We start from the raw sequence: 12,484 nt of genomic DNA on the forward strand, positions 1-12,484 counted from the left end.
AGGACAGAGCTGGCTACTGTCCCCAGCGCTCTCCTGGGACATCCTCAACCTCAGTACTGGCCACTCCTGGACAGAAGGGGTAGTGGCTCCTGAGCGGGCCCTCTTGGGCATCTACCATGTGCCAGGCCCTGTGCTTGGCTCACCCCTGGAGTCCTGTGGGGCAGGACTGATGCTCCCTGTTATGAGATGGGGAGACAGGCTCGTTGCTCCCCTGTCTCAAAGGGGTGCAGGGACCCTTTGCAGTCCACAGTCCGCAGGACGCGGGGTCTGGACCACGCGGTGCGTGTGGCCGGGGCGCCCTCTAGCGGCCGCTCTGCATGCCGTGTTGCCCCCCGCGAGAGCTGCCCTAGGGTGGAAGCGCAGCGGCTGGCGCGGGAAGTCCCTTCTCCGAGCCCACCGGTGTCCCGCCTGCTGCGTCTCCACCTCCTCCGAGCTGCGAGCGGTCTGGCCCTGCCTGTCAGTCCTCGTGGCTTTGCAGGGACCCCACCGTGGCTGTACGCCCCGCCCCGATTACCATGGAGACGGCTTGTACACAGTTTCCCCTTTCCTCCGCCCAGTCCTGGGGTCCCACGGCCGCCTAGGTGGGAGCCCGCCAGGTCGGGGCGGGGCCGGGCGCCCATGAACAGCGGGGTCCCGGCCACCCTGGCCGTGCGGAGAGTGAAATTCTTCGGCCGTCACGGCGGGGAGGTAAGGCCCAGCGGGCTCTGCCCAGACTCCCGGCTTTGCGTGCAGAGTGGTTCCTGGTTCTGTGTAGTGGGGGTTCCAGAATGTTCTCTGGGCATTAGCTTAGGATATGGAGTCTAGAGTAGACTTTGCTAACCCAAGAAGGCTCAAAGTAGGCTCTCGGCTCTAGTGCTGGGCCCCAGCTCCAGAGCAGCTCTAGGTTCTAAGCTCTGCCTCTAAAAAGAGCCCCGGGCTCTGGGCTCTGCCTGGAGAGGGGCACAAAGCTCCCTGCTGACTCTGGTGCTTTCTGGGGCCCTGGCTCTAAAGTGAACTCAGGGCTTAGAGTAGATTCTGGGCTCTCCGTTGTCAGCTGCAGCTTTGGAATGAGATCTTGGCTCTGGGGTTCCAGGCTAAGGTTCCAGAGAAGGCTCCTGCCTCTAGCGGCAGGCTCTGGTTTTACCGGGTTCTGGGCTCTGGTGGTGGAGTGAGGCTTGAAGTCCAGCTCCAACCCCAGGCTCTTGGGGGCAGTGTTTAGGGGTCAGAGATGAGTGGACAGGGGTTTCTTCCCCAGAATGGGACCGCTTTTGCGCTCTGTTTCTAGGTCAATTCCTCTGCCTTCTCCCCTGATGGCCAGATGCTGCTCACAGGCTCAGAGGATGGCTGCGTGTATGGCTGGGAGACCCGGAGTGGGCAGCTGCTGTGGAGGCTGGGTGGCCACACAGGTGGGGCTCCCACACCTGGCTCGGAAGACCTGAGGCACAAGGCTCTGGCATTCTGCAGAGCTGACCGCAGCGACCTCCGAAGAGCTGGGCACGGGTGCAGGGCAGGGCTAGGCAGGACAGGAGATGGGATGTGATACCTGGGCACTGGGGCTTAGACTCTAACAGGCCTGGACTCAGATCCTTCTTTAAAAACACACACACACACAAACTGTGATGTAACACACGTAATACTTACCGTTGTATATTTTTTTGTGTGTGACGGAATCTCGCTCTGTTACCCAGGCTGGACAACCTTGGCTCACTGTAACCCCTGCCTCCTGGGTTCAAGTAATTCTCTGCCTCAGCCTCCCAAGTAGGTGGGATTACAGGCACCTGCCACCACACCCGGCTAATTTTTTTTTGGATTTTTAGTAGAGACGGTGTTTCACCATCTTGGCCAGGCTGGTCTTGAACTTCTGACCTTGTGATCCACCCCCCCCCCCCCACCCCACCAGTCCCCCGAAGTGTTGGGATTTTTTTTTTTTTTTTTTTTTTTTGAGACGGAGTCTTGCTCTGTCGCCCAGGCTGGAGTGCAGTGGCCTGATCTCAGCTCACTGCAAACTCTGCCTCCCGGGTTTACACCATTCTCCTGCCTCAGCCTCCCGAGTAGCTGGGACTACAGGCACCCGCCACCTCGCCCGGCTAGTTTTTTGTATTTTTTATTTTTTTATTTTTTATTTTTTTTTTGAGACGGAGTCTCGCTCTGTCGCCCAGGCTGGAGTGCAGTGGCTGGATCTCAGCTCACTGCAAGCTCCGCTTCCCGGGTTTACGCCATTCTCCTGCCTCAGCCTCCCGAGTAGCTGGGACTACAGGCGCCCGCCACCTCGCCCGGCTAGTTTTTTGTATTTTTAGTAGAGACGGGGTTTCACCATGTTAGCCAGGATGGTCTCGATCTCCTGACCTTGTGATCCGCCCATCTCGGCCTCCCAAAGTGCTGGGATTACAGGCTTGAGCCACCGCGCCCGGCCTTTTGTATTTTTTAGTAGAGACGGGGTTTCACCGTGTTAGCCAGGATGGTCTCGATCTCCTGACCTCGTGATCCGCCCGTCTTGGCCTCCCAAAGTGCTGGGATTACAGGCTTGAGCCACCGCGCCCGGCCTTGTGTTGGGATTAAAGGCGTGAATCACTGTGCCCACCTTGTTGTATACATTTTTAAGTGTACAGTTCAGAGAATCCAGTACCTTCACATTGTCATGACACCAATCTCCAGAACTCTTTTCCTCTTGCAAAACTGAACCTCTGTCCCCACTAAACAAGTCCCCAATCTCCCTCCTCCTAGCCCCTGACAACCACAGTTTTTCTTTTTGTCTCTATGAATCTGACGTCTCTGGGTGCCTCTAAGTGGAGTCACACAGTATTTGTCTTTTTGTGACTGGCTTATTTCACTTAGCATGATGTACTTAAGTTTCAGCCATGTCGTACCTACCACTGTTTTGACTTTGATCTTGGTCAAGTCCTGTCACCTCGCTGAGCCATTTCCACTGCAAGCAAAGTATCTAGCACCCAGTGAGGACTCAACAGATGTAACTATTTTAATTATTATTCAGGAGACAAGAAAAAAAAAAAAATCAGGCAATTATAGGCAGTCTGATTAATGCTGCAAGGAGGGAAAATCAGGGGCTGGGAGCTCAAAGGAGGCAATTCACCTAGGCAGCAGTTGTTAGGGCAAGTTTCTGGGAGGTCCTTACTTTGACTTGGGTATTGATGATTTTTCAGATGAGCACACTGAGGTTGGGTGTTCCAAGGCTGACGGCCCAGCCCAGGCCAAGCCATGGAAATCCAGGCATTTCTGGGAGGCTGGAGTTTGGGTGAGGGGCGGCTGGCAACGAGGCTGGGAAAATTAGCAAGGATTGGACTGTGTGGGCAGAAGGTGGCGGGCAGTGCTCTGTCACCTGACTGTGGCCACCCACCCAGGCCCCGTGAAGTTCTGCCGCTTCTCCCCTGATGGCCACCTCTTCGCCAGCGCCTCCTGTGACTGCACTGTCCGCCTGTGGGATGTGGCAAGAGCCAAGTGTCTGCAGGTCCTGAAGGGTGAGTGAGCTGGGAGCCAAGCAGCCAGGCCTGCGTTCCCTTTCAGACGGTGCTATGTCCTGTGTCATGTCACCTTTCCTCCTTCCCCGACCCCGGGCTGGTGCCTGCAGGTCACCAACGGAGTGTGGAGACGGTCAGCTTCAGCCCTGACTCGAGGCAGCTGGCATCAGGTGGCTGGGACAAGCGGGTGATGCTTTGGGAAGTGCAGGTATGTCAAGGGCTTGGGGCCACCAGCCTGGGACTCAAGGACCAGTTCCAGAGAGGATGTCACCAGTGTTGCCCTCCCGGCTCAAACCCTCCACTGGTTCCCCAGGGCCCATGCCCACAGCGGGCAACCAAGGCTGCCCCGACCTGGCCACAGCCGCCTCTCCAGGCCTCCCTGCACACAGCAGCCCTCAGGCTTTTTGCACAAGGTCCCCTTGCCTGGACTGTCAAGGCCCAGGTAGCCAGCTGCCCTCTGCTGCCTCCTGAAGCTCAGGGCTCTCTCTAGTCTGGCCAGATGCTGCGCCTCTTAGTTGGGCACCGAGACTCCGTCCAGAGCAGCGACTTCTCACCCACGGTGAACTGCCTGGTGAGCCTAACCTCTGCCCTGGGCCCCACCTTGGTGGCCCCATACCCACTTGGAGCGGAGCGGTGGGAAGGGGATGGACTCCGGGACCCACCTAAATGCGGAGTGGGTGGGGAGCTGGCGGGGCCAGACTCACAGAAGCTGCCTGCAGGCCACCGGCTCCTGGGACGCCACCATACGCATCTGGGACCTGCGGACGGGGACCCCAGCCGTCTCCCACCAGGCGCTAGAGGGACACAGTGGCAACATCAGCTGCCTGTGCTACTCAGCATCTGGCCTCCTGGTAAGTGGGTGTCCTGGGTTCCAGGGTGGTCCCCTGCTGGCAGCCAGGCCCTTAAGGCTCCCAGGCCCCAAACCCCAGGGATCAGAGCTGTCTGCTGTCCAGGCCTCCGGTTCCTGGGACAAGACCATCCACATCTGGAAGCCCACAACCAGCAGCCTGCTTATTCAACTGAAGGGCCACGTCACCTGGGTGAAGAGCATAGCCTTCTCTCCCGACGAGCTGTGGCTGGCTAGCGCCGGCTATTCCCGCATGGTAACCACCCCAGGCCTGTCCCGCTCCTACCCACCCACCCTCCCTCCACCAGGAGCCCTCAGCACTCACTCCAGAAGGCCCACATCCCCACTTGCCCTAGCTAGGAGGGGGCAAGGGCAGGACCCAGGTGCCAGCCTCTCCACCTAATGGCCAGCACAAGGTCAGGGCTGGCCCATTGGCAACTGCATTGACATTTCCATGACCCAAATGGCATCAGGCAGAAGGGAACTCCTGCTCTGAAATTTCAAATACAGCCCACAAACAAAACCCACACCAAGCGGCTCAGATGTTCTTTGGCCCAGGGGCGGTGGCTCACACCTGTAATCCCAGCACTTTGGGAGGTAGAGGTAGGTGGATCACCTGAGGTCACGAGTTCAGGCAAAGACTCCATCTCAAAAAAATGTTGTCTGGGACTTTCCTGGAGGTGGCTTCAGATGCCACAGTGGCCTGTCGAGGATTCCTGCCATGCCCCCTCCTTTTCCAGGTCAAAGTCTGGGACTGCAACACAGGAAAGTGCCTTGAGACCCTGAAGGTAAGGCAGGGCGCTGTGGCACTGAGGGAGCCATGGACAGCTTCTCCCAAGGCAGGACTTGCCTCGAGCCCCACCCTCTACTCTTGGCAGGGAGTCCTGGATGTGGCCCACACCTGTGCCTTCACCCCAGATGGGAAAATCTTAGTGTCTGGAGCTGCCGATCAGACCAGACGTCGAATATCCCGCACGACCAAATCACCCAGCGACCCTCAAACCTAACACCACCTGGGAGGGCGCCGACCTCACCCGCTCCCCTCAGTGGCACGCCGCTTCCCACCACAGGCCCAAAGTGACTGCCGGCATCCAACAGATCCCCATGGCCAGGACTCTCCCGGCCCAACCACAGCAGACAACAGCAGCGGGCGGGATGCTTGCTGGAACCCATCAGACACGTGGTCCCCAGAACCAGACCCACCCGCCTCAACCCAATCAGTGGAAGTGCCAGGAAACAAAGCAGTCTCAGCCAGCTGTGCTTTATTGACAACGCGCCACTCAGGCCTTGACCGCGTACTTCCGCAGCGGGTACAGCCGCTCCTTCCGCTGCTGCTTCTTGGTCTTCAAGTTCTCCTCATGCTTGTTGAGCCGGCGGCGCATGGCGCGTGTCTTCTTAGGCCGCAGGTCCAGGGGCTTGTACTTCTTGCCCTGGGAGACAGATGGCAGGGTGAATCCAAGAACCCGGGTCTGATAGCAGCAAACGGGGCTCGGGAGGGCCATCCAGAGCCACTCAGGAGGACGCTGCTGCCAAAGGACTGGCAACAGGCCACATACTTCACTAGCTCAATTTAATCCCCCCAAATTTAAGCCTGGTGGGGCCATCCTCATTTCGTGTAAGTCTGCCGACCTGGGCTGAGTGCCCAAGTCTTGGCAAAGCTGTGGAAGAGCTGGGGCTTGCACCTCAGGCAAGTTGACTCTCAACTCAGTGCTCCTTCCACTGCCCGATTCCCAGTCAGGAGGACAGTCAGTCACATGACAATCTAGTACAGGGTGCGCAGCACCTCCCAAGCCCCGGGTGTGGTTACTGCTACCTCGGCTCTGGTTAGTGAGTATGCTGGGGGCTGAGGCAGTATTCCATCCATCTGTAGGCAGGGCCCAACAGGTGCTGCCCACATGAACGTCCAGCCTCAGAGGCCTGGCTGGCCAAGGCCACTTGCCCCACCCTCTTCCTGCTTTGGGGCCCCTGCCCACAGCTGTCACAGAGCCATCATCTGTCTCTCCATCCTTGGCTCCCACTCCTGCCCCACTTGCTCTCCAGCAGGGGGTTCTAGACCATGATGGCTCTCACTGGTCCCTCCTGTGTTCTGCAAAGGTCCCCTGCGCCCCCTTCAGGACTGGGCCCTGTGCTGCGAGCTGGCTTGGCAAAGAATCTGACCCAGTCCCGGCTCGGGGGTCCCAGCCTAGTGAGGAAGACTGAACAGGTAATGAATGGCCCATGGTGTGGGGGAGGAGAGATGAAGGAAGGCGTCTCTTAAAGATGGGCAGTGGGCCAGGCACGGTGGCTCAAGCCTGTAATCCCAGCACTTTGGGAGGCCGAGACGGGCGGATCACGAGGTCAGGAGATCGAGACCATCCTGGCTAACACGGTGAAACCCCGTCTCTACTAAAAAATACAAAAAACTAGCCGGGCGAGGTGGCGGGTGCCTGTAGTCCCGGCTACTCGGGAGGCTGAGGCAGGAGAATGGCGTAAAAACCCGGGAGGCAGAGCTTGCAGTGAGCTGAGATCCAGCCACTGCACTCCAGCCTGGGCGATACAGCGAGACTCCGTCTCAAAAAAAAAAAAAAAAAAAAAAAAGATGGGCAGTACCCTCAAAGGCAAGCACGGCGGGGGCCAGGGGAAAGGGCGTGCAGGCTTTCCCTGACCTGAACAAGTCAGGTGCAGGACAGACCCTAGCTAAGCTGGATGCTGAGGTCACAGGGCCCCAGGCCCCTGCAGGTGGCCAGAGGACTGCAGAAAGATCCCTGGACAATGAGGGCCAGCCCTGGAGGGTACTTGGAGGCAGGAAAGTCTTTGTCCTCCCACATCCCTCATTCCTGCTGGCACTGGCTAGGCATTCGTCCTTTTCACATTGGCTAACCCCCTAGAGTTCTGCTGTCCCCCAAACAACCACTAGCCACACGGAGCTGTTGACATTAAAGATTTTTGCCACACACATGCTAGTGTCCCCTGAACAGCTAACATAGCTACACTATGGCTCTTTTTATTTTTTTGAGATGAGGCCTCACTATGTTGCCCAGACTGCACTTTAACTCCTGGGCTCAAGCCATCTCCTGCCTCGGCTTCCCAGTAGCTGCGGTTACGGGCCTGTGGCACTTCATCAGCCATGGCTGCTGTTTCCATGTCAAACCTTCAAGTTATTCAAACACTAACTTGGGTAGTGATGTGGAACCATTTTGCACATTAAAGACCCTCGGGCATGGTGGCTCACACCTGTAATCCCAGCACTTTGGGAGGCTGAGACGGGCGGATCACAACGTCAGGAGATGGAGACCATCCTGGCTAACAAGGTGAAACCCCGTCTCTACTAAAAATACAAAAATTAGCCGGGCATGGTGGCGGGCGCCTGTAGTCCCAGCTACTCGGGAGGCTGAGGCAGGAGAATGGCATGAACCCAGGGGGCAGAGCTTGCAGTGAGCCGAGATTGTACCACTGCACTCCAGACTGGGCAACAGAGTGAGACTGACTCTCAAAAAAAAAAAAAAAAAAATTAAAGACCCTCATCAGGTAACTTTGGGGGAGATTATCCTGGGTAATCCCAGAAGGCCCGATCCAATCAGCTGAAAGCCTTAAGTGCAGGGCTGAGGCTCCCTCCAAGTCCCCTCTGGGAACAGCAGCTTCAACCTGGGCCCTGAGTCCCAGCCAGCCCCCACAATCACCTAAACCCATTCTTCAGAATACGTTGGATGTGTGTGTACACACCGTCTCCCACTAGTTTTGTTACTCTGCTTGAACCCTAGTAAGACGAATGTTAAGGACAAGACCAGAAAATGGTCATTAAAATTCAAGACTAGGCCGGGAGCGGTGGCTCAAGCCTGTAATCCCAGCACTTTGGGAAGCCGAGACGGGCGGATCACGAGGTCAGGAGATCGAGACCTTCCTGGCTAACACAGTGAAACCCCGTCTCTAATAAAAAAATACAAAAAACTAGCCGGGCGAGGTGGCGGGCCCCTGTAGTCCCAGCTACTCGGGAGGCTGAGGCAGGAGAATGGCATAAACCCGGGAGGCGGAGCTTGCAGTGAGCTGAGATCCGGCCACCGCACTCCAGCCTGGGTGACAGAGCGAGACTCCGTCTCAAAAAAAAAAAAAAAAAAAAAAAAGTCAAGACTAAGAGGGGGGCCAGACACCTGTGCACACCTCCCAGGAACACTCAAGCCGACCCTCCCCAAAGCAAGGTTTGGAACCGGGGCCCATCATGCCATTGGTTGTGGGTGTCTAGGCCTCAGGGTCCTCATCTGAAAAACGAGCATGGCAGGTGCCTGGCAGGCACTGACTGACACCCAGTACTAGTAAGAGGCAGTGAAAACCTTCAACAGCCAGTCCCATCACCGCCCAAGCCACTCAACTGGGAAGGCTGGATTCAAAACCAGAGTCTCCAGCCAGGATACCCCAAGCCCCATGAATTATTGACACGTGCAGCCTGAGAAGTGGTCTGCAGAGCCACATGCCAGTGCAAGACACTGGTAGAAGGGAGAGCCCAGTAACAAATCGGGAAGGCTAACTACTCTCAGCCCCAGGCACCAAGGAAAACCTCCTTACCATGCCCCCTGGCCAGGGACGGCTAGCACTTAGCTTCCTGAAGCCAACCTTCCCTATGCCCCAGCAGACTCACCTTGTAGAATTTCCTGAGGTTTTCTTTCTGGGTCTGGTTAATGACTGTGAGAACACGGGCGATGGATTTGCGGACGACTCGTCTACAAAACAGATGTCAGTGAAGATGGGGAAGAAACACAGCACTTCCCAAGGCTCAGGACCCCATACATAGGGCAGGGATAGCTGCAGCCTCCCCTATCAGCCCATCCATATTCACTCAGGAGGAAAGTGTTCTGGGAGTGAGGTCTGAGGGGAGAAGAGAGGGACATGGGATGGGCATGCCAGGAATGGGGCAGGGAGTCCAGTGCTGTTGAGCTGTAAAGTGTCAGTTGAGACAGCAGAGGCTTTGAGGAAGTGCAGGCTGGATAAATGAGGCAGATCAGGAAAAGACCTTCAATCCCAGAACACGAATTTATCCTGAGGGCTAAGACCCGACCAATGCCAGTTTCAATGAGCTGATGGGAGGGAATCATGCCACAAAGCAGGCAATCAGGCTAGTTTAGGGAATCGCAGGAGAAATGAGACATTGGCAAACTGGAGTCACTACAAGCCAGGAGACTGAAGCAAGCAACAAGCTGGGCAGAAGTTATTTGTAGTCATGGCAGGATGAGGGAGTCACCTAGTAGACGGCTGAGGATTCAGTGTGCAACCGTGCTTATCCAATCCTCCCACCCCTGCCCCCACTAAGGTTGTTTGGGGGAAAAGAGGACGACCACCTTTTTTTTTGGAGACAGGGTTTCACCTGTCAACCAGGCTGAAGAGCAGTGGCTCCATCATAGCCTCCCAACTCCTGGGCTCAAGTGATCCTCCTGCCTCAGCCTCCAGAGTTGCTGGGACTACAGGCCTGCACCACACCCATCTGATTTTTTTTTGAGAAGTGGACTTTGTACCCAGGTTGATGAACTCCAAACCCACATTCCTTTCACAAGTCTCCCGCACTCTTAGCCATGTAAAATAACTTACGCTGCCACTCCAGGGTGCAAGCCACCCACCTACCAAGAGGCGAAAGGTGAATTAAAAACTCAAGTGTTGGTGGGAAGCGGAAGGAAAGGGTCCAGGTAGCTTTGAAGGTAGCATTCAGGTAGGTCTCCGGGGATGCACTCCAGGCACAAGGACCGCCAAGGTCAAGGCAGGTAAAAGGCTAAGCACACAACGGTTCTCCCGTGCGCCCCAAGATGCACGGAGTGGGCATCTAAGCGGTCAGCTCCTTAAGCCAACTTTGAAATCCTCCGACGATCCCGATGCACACGTGCTCCCCACCCACGAGGGCTGTGATCCGGTCGCCTCACTTACATCTTAGAGAGCTTGGAGGCCGCACCGCCTGTCACTTTGGCGACGCGCAGCTGGGACAGTTCCACCTTCAGGTCGTCCAGCTGTTTCAGCAGCTCCTCCTTCTTCTTCCCGCGAAGATCTCGAGCCTTGATCTTGGCCTGCGCGCAAGAGAGCGTGTGGCTCAGCCAGGCCGCGGGGCCGTATCCCCTTCACCTGCGTGGCCAGCCCCCAAAGGCGCGCGATTCGCCATCGACTACGAGTGCGCCGGAGCCCCACCCAGGACTCACGACAGTCTCCCTCAACGGCCGTGCCCGGCTACAGTAACCCAGGCCCCGGCAGCGCGCCTCTCCCGGCAAAGAAGCGAAGAGGCGGGCTGTGGTGGCGCGAGACCGTTCTGCGCGGCGCCCCACAGGCCCGGCTGGCAGACAGAATCCGGGGACTCAGCCCGCACCGCCTGCCCCAACCCCCGCGCCTCACAGCGATCGGATGGCGCCCGATTTCGCCGCTCTCACCATTGCTGCACAGGGCGCCGATGCCGCCGCCGCCGCCCGCTCCTAGGGAAAGAGGAAGTAGGCGGGGCTGACCTCCACAACTACTGCCGGGTGGTGGCGGGCGCGGCCAATGGCGCCGCAGCGGGGCTGCCGCGGCTCCGCCCCATCTCCCCGAGGAGCGCCGTGGTACGGCCAACCCCGCCCGGAAGGGCTGGAGCCCCGCCCCGTGGTGCTAGCATATTTTCACGGCACCGCTTGATAGCGAGGTCGGCGTCACGCTCTAGGCGCGCAGTTGGGGAAACCGAGGCCCAACGTGGGCGGCAGCTTACCAGAGATGGCACACGGAGGACTCGAATTCGTCCATTCAGTCATTCGTTCATTCATTCATTCGGGAAACCTTGCAGATCTCCCAATCTGGGCAACTCTGAGCTGGGCGCCAGTAGTCTGGGGTGCTGAGGGGAGGAGGGGCCAGAGGTTTCAAAAATGATGAACCGAGGCTTATGTCGTAGAGGAATTTAAAGTGCGAGGTGGGCGGGAGGGGCCGGCTCGGGCAGTTATAATCCAACTCTATAAAGGTTCTGGGGAGGCAGTATGTGGAGCTGCAAAGAGCATTTACATCTTTTATTTTTATTTATTTATTTATACATCTTTTATTTTTATTTATTTATTTATTTAGAGACAGAGCCTCGCTGTGTCGCCCAGGCTGCCAGGCTGGAGTGCAGTGTCGCGATCTCGACTCACTGCAACCTCCGCCTCCCGGGTTCCAGCGATTCTCCTGCCCCAGCCTCCCAAGTAGCTGAGTAGCTGTGATTACAGGCATGCACCACCACGCCTGGCTAATTTTTTGTATTTTTGGTAGAGACGGGTTTTCGCTATGTTGCCCAGGCTGATCTTGAACTCTTGAGCTTAGGTGATCCGCCCGCCTCGGCCTCCCAGAGTGCCTGGGATTGCAGGTGTGAGCCACCACGCCTGGCCCCCAGCCTTTTTTTGTTTTGTTTTGAGACAGGGTCTTGCTCTGTCACCCTGGCTGGAGGGCAGTGGCGCGGGTGGCTCAAGCCTGTAATCCCAGCACTTTGGGAGGCCGAGACGGGCGGATCACGAGGTCAGGAGATCGAGACCGTCGTGGCTAACACGGTGAAACCCCGTCTCTACTAAAAAATACAAAAAACTAGCCGGGCGAGGTGGCGGGTGCCTGTAGTCCCAGCTACTCGGGAGTCTGAGGCAGGAGAATGGCGTAAACCCGGGAGGCGGAGCTTGCAGTGAACCGAGATCCTGCCACTGCACTCCAGCCTGGGCGACAGAGCCAGACTCCGTCTCAAAAAAAAAAAAAAAAAAAACCTCCGCTTCCCGGGTACAAGCAGTCTTCCCACCTCAGTCTCCTGAGTAGCTGAAACTACAGGCACAAGCCACCAGGCCTGGCTAATTTGTTTATTTTTTGTAGAGTTGTTGCCCAGGCTGGTCTCCTGGGCTCAAGCAATCCGCCCGCCTCGGCCTCCCAGAGTGCCTAGGATTACAGGCGTGAGCCACCTCGCCTGGCCATACAGCCTTTTTTATTTTTATTTTATTTTTTATATATTTTTTGAGATGGAGTCTGGCTCTGTCGCCGAGGCTGGAGTGCCGTGGCACGATCTCAGCTCACTACAACCTCCGCCTCCCGGGTTCAAGAGATTTTCCTGCCTTAGCCTCCCCAGTAACTGGGACTACAGGTGTGTGCCACTATGCCCAGCTAAATTTTTCTATTTTTAGTAGAGACAAGGTTTAGCCAGGCTGGTCTTGAACTCCTGACCTCAAGTGATCCACCTGCCTCGGCCTCCCAAATACTGGGA

The 12,484-nt window shown here is 56.9% G+C and overlaps 2 protein-coding genes across 2 annotated transcripts; one reads left to right on the forward strand and one right to left on the reverse strand.

Moving 5' to 3' along the window:
* The first annotated feature begins 531 nt into the window (after nt 1-531).
* Nucleotides 532-5,553, forward strand: LOC105463912 (WD repeat domain 38). The gene is made up of 9 exons (XM_011711337.2): nt 532-687; nt 1,265-1,385; nt 3,339-3,455; nt 3,566-3,663; nt 3,946-4,026; nt 4,175-4,306; nt 4,409-4,558; nt 5,043-5,090; nt 5,181-5,553. The coding sequence occupies exons 1-9, from the start codon at nt 619-621 to the stop codon at nt 5,307-5,309; spliced, it is 945 nt and encodes a 314-aa protein (XP_011709639.2). The 5' UTR covers nt 532-618; the 3' UTR covers nt 5,310-5,553.
* Nucleotides 5,548-10,830, reverse strand: LOC105463911 (ribosomal protein L35). The gene is made up of 4 exons (XM_011711336.3): nt 10,680-10,830; nt 10,189-10,325; nt 8,915-8,996; nt 5,548-5,732 (listed from the first exon to the last, which is right to left on the reverse strand). The coding sequence occupies exons 1-4, from the start codon at nt 10,680-10,682 to the stop codon at nt 5,583-5,585; spliced, it is 372 nt and encodes a 123-aa protein (XP_011709638.1). The 5' UTR covers nt 10,683-10,830; the 3' UTR covers nt 5,548-5,582.
* Nucleotides 10,831-12,484: the final 1,654 nt, after the last annotated feature.

Source organism: Macaca nemestrina, chromosome 14 (genome assembly GCF_043159975.1).
Source record: "Macaca nemestrina isolate mMacNem1 chromosome 14, mMacNem.hap1, whole genome shotgun sequence".
Classification (NCBI taxonomy): domain Eukaryota; kingdom Metazoa; phylum Chordata; class Mammalia; order Primates; family Cercopithecidae; genus Macaca; species Macaca nemestrina.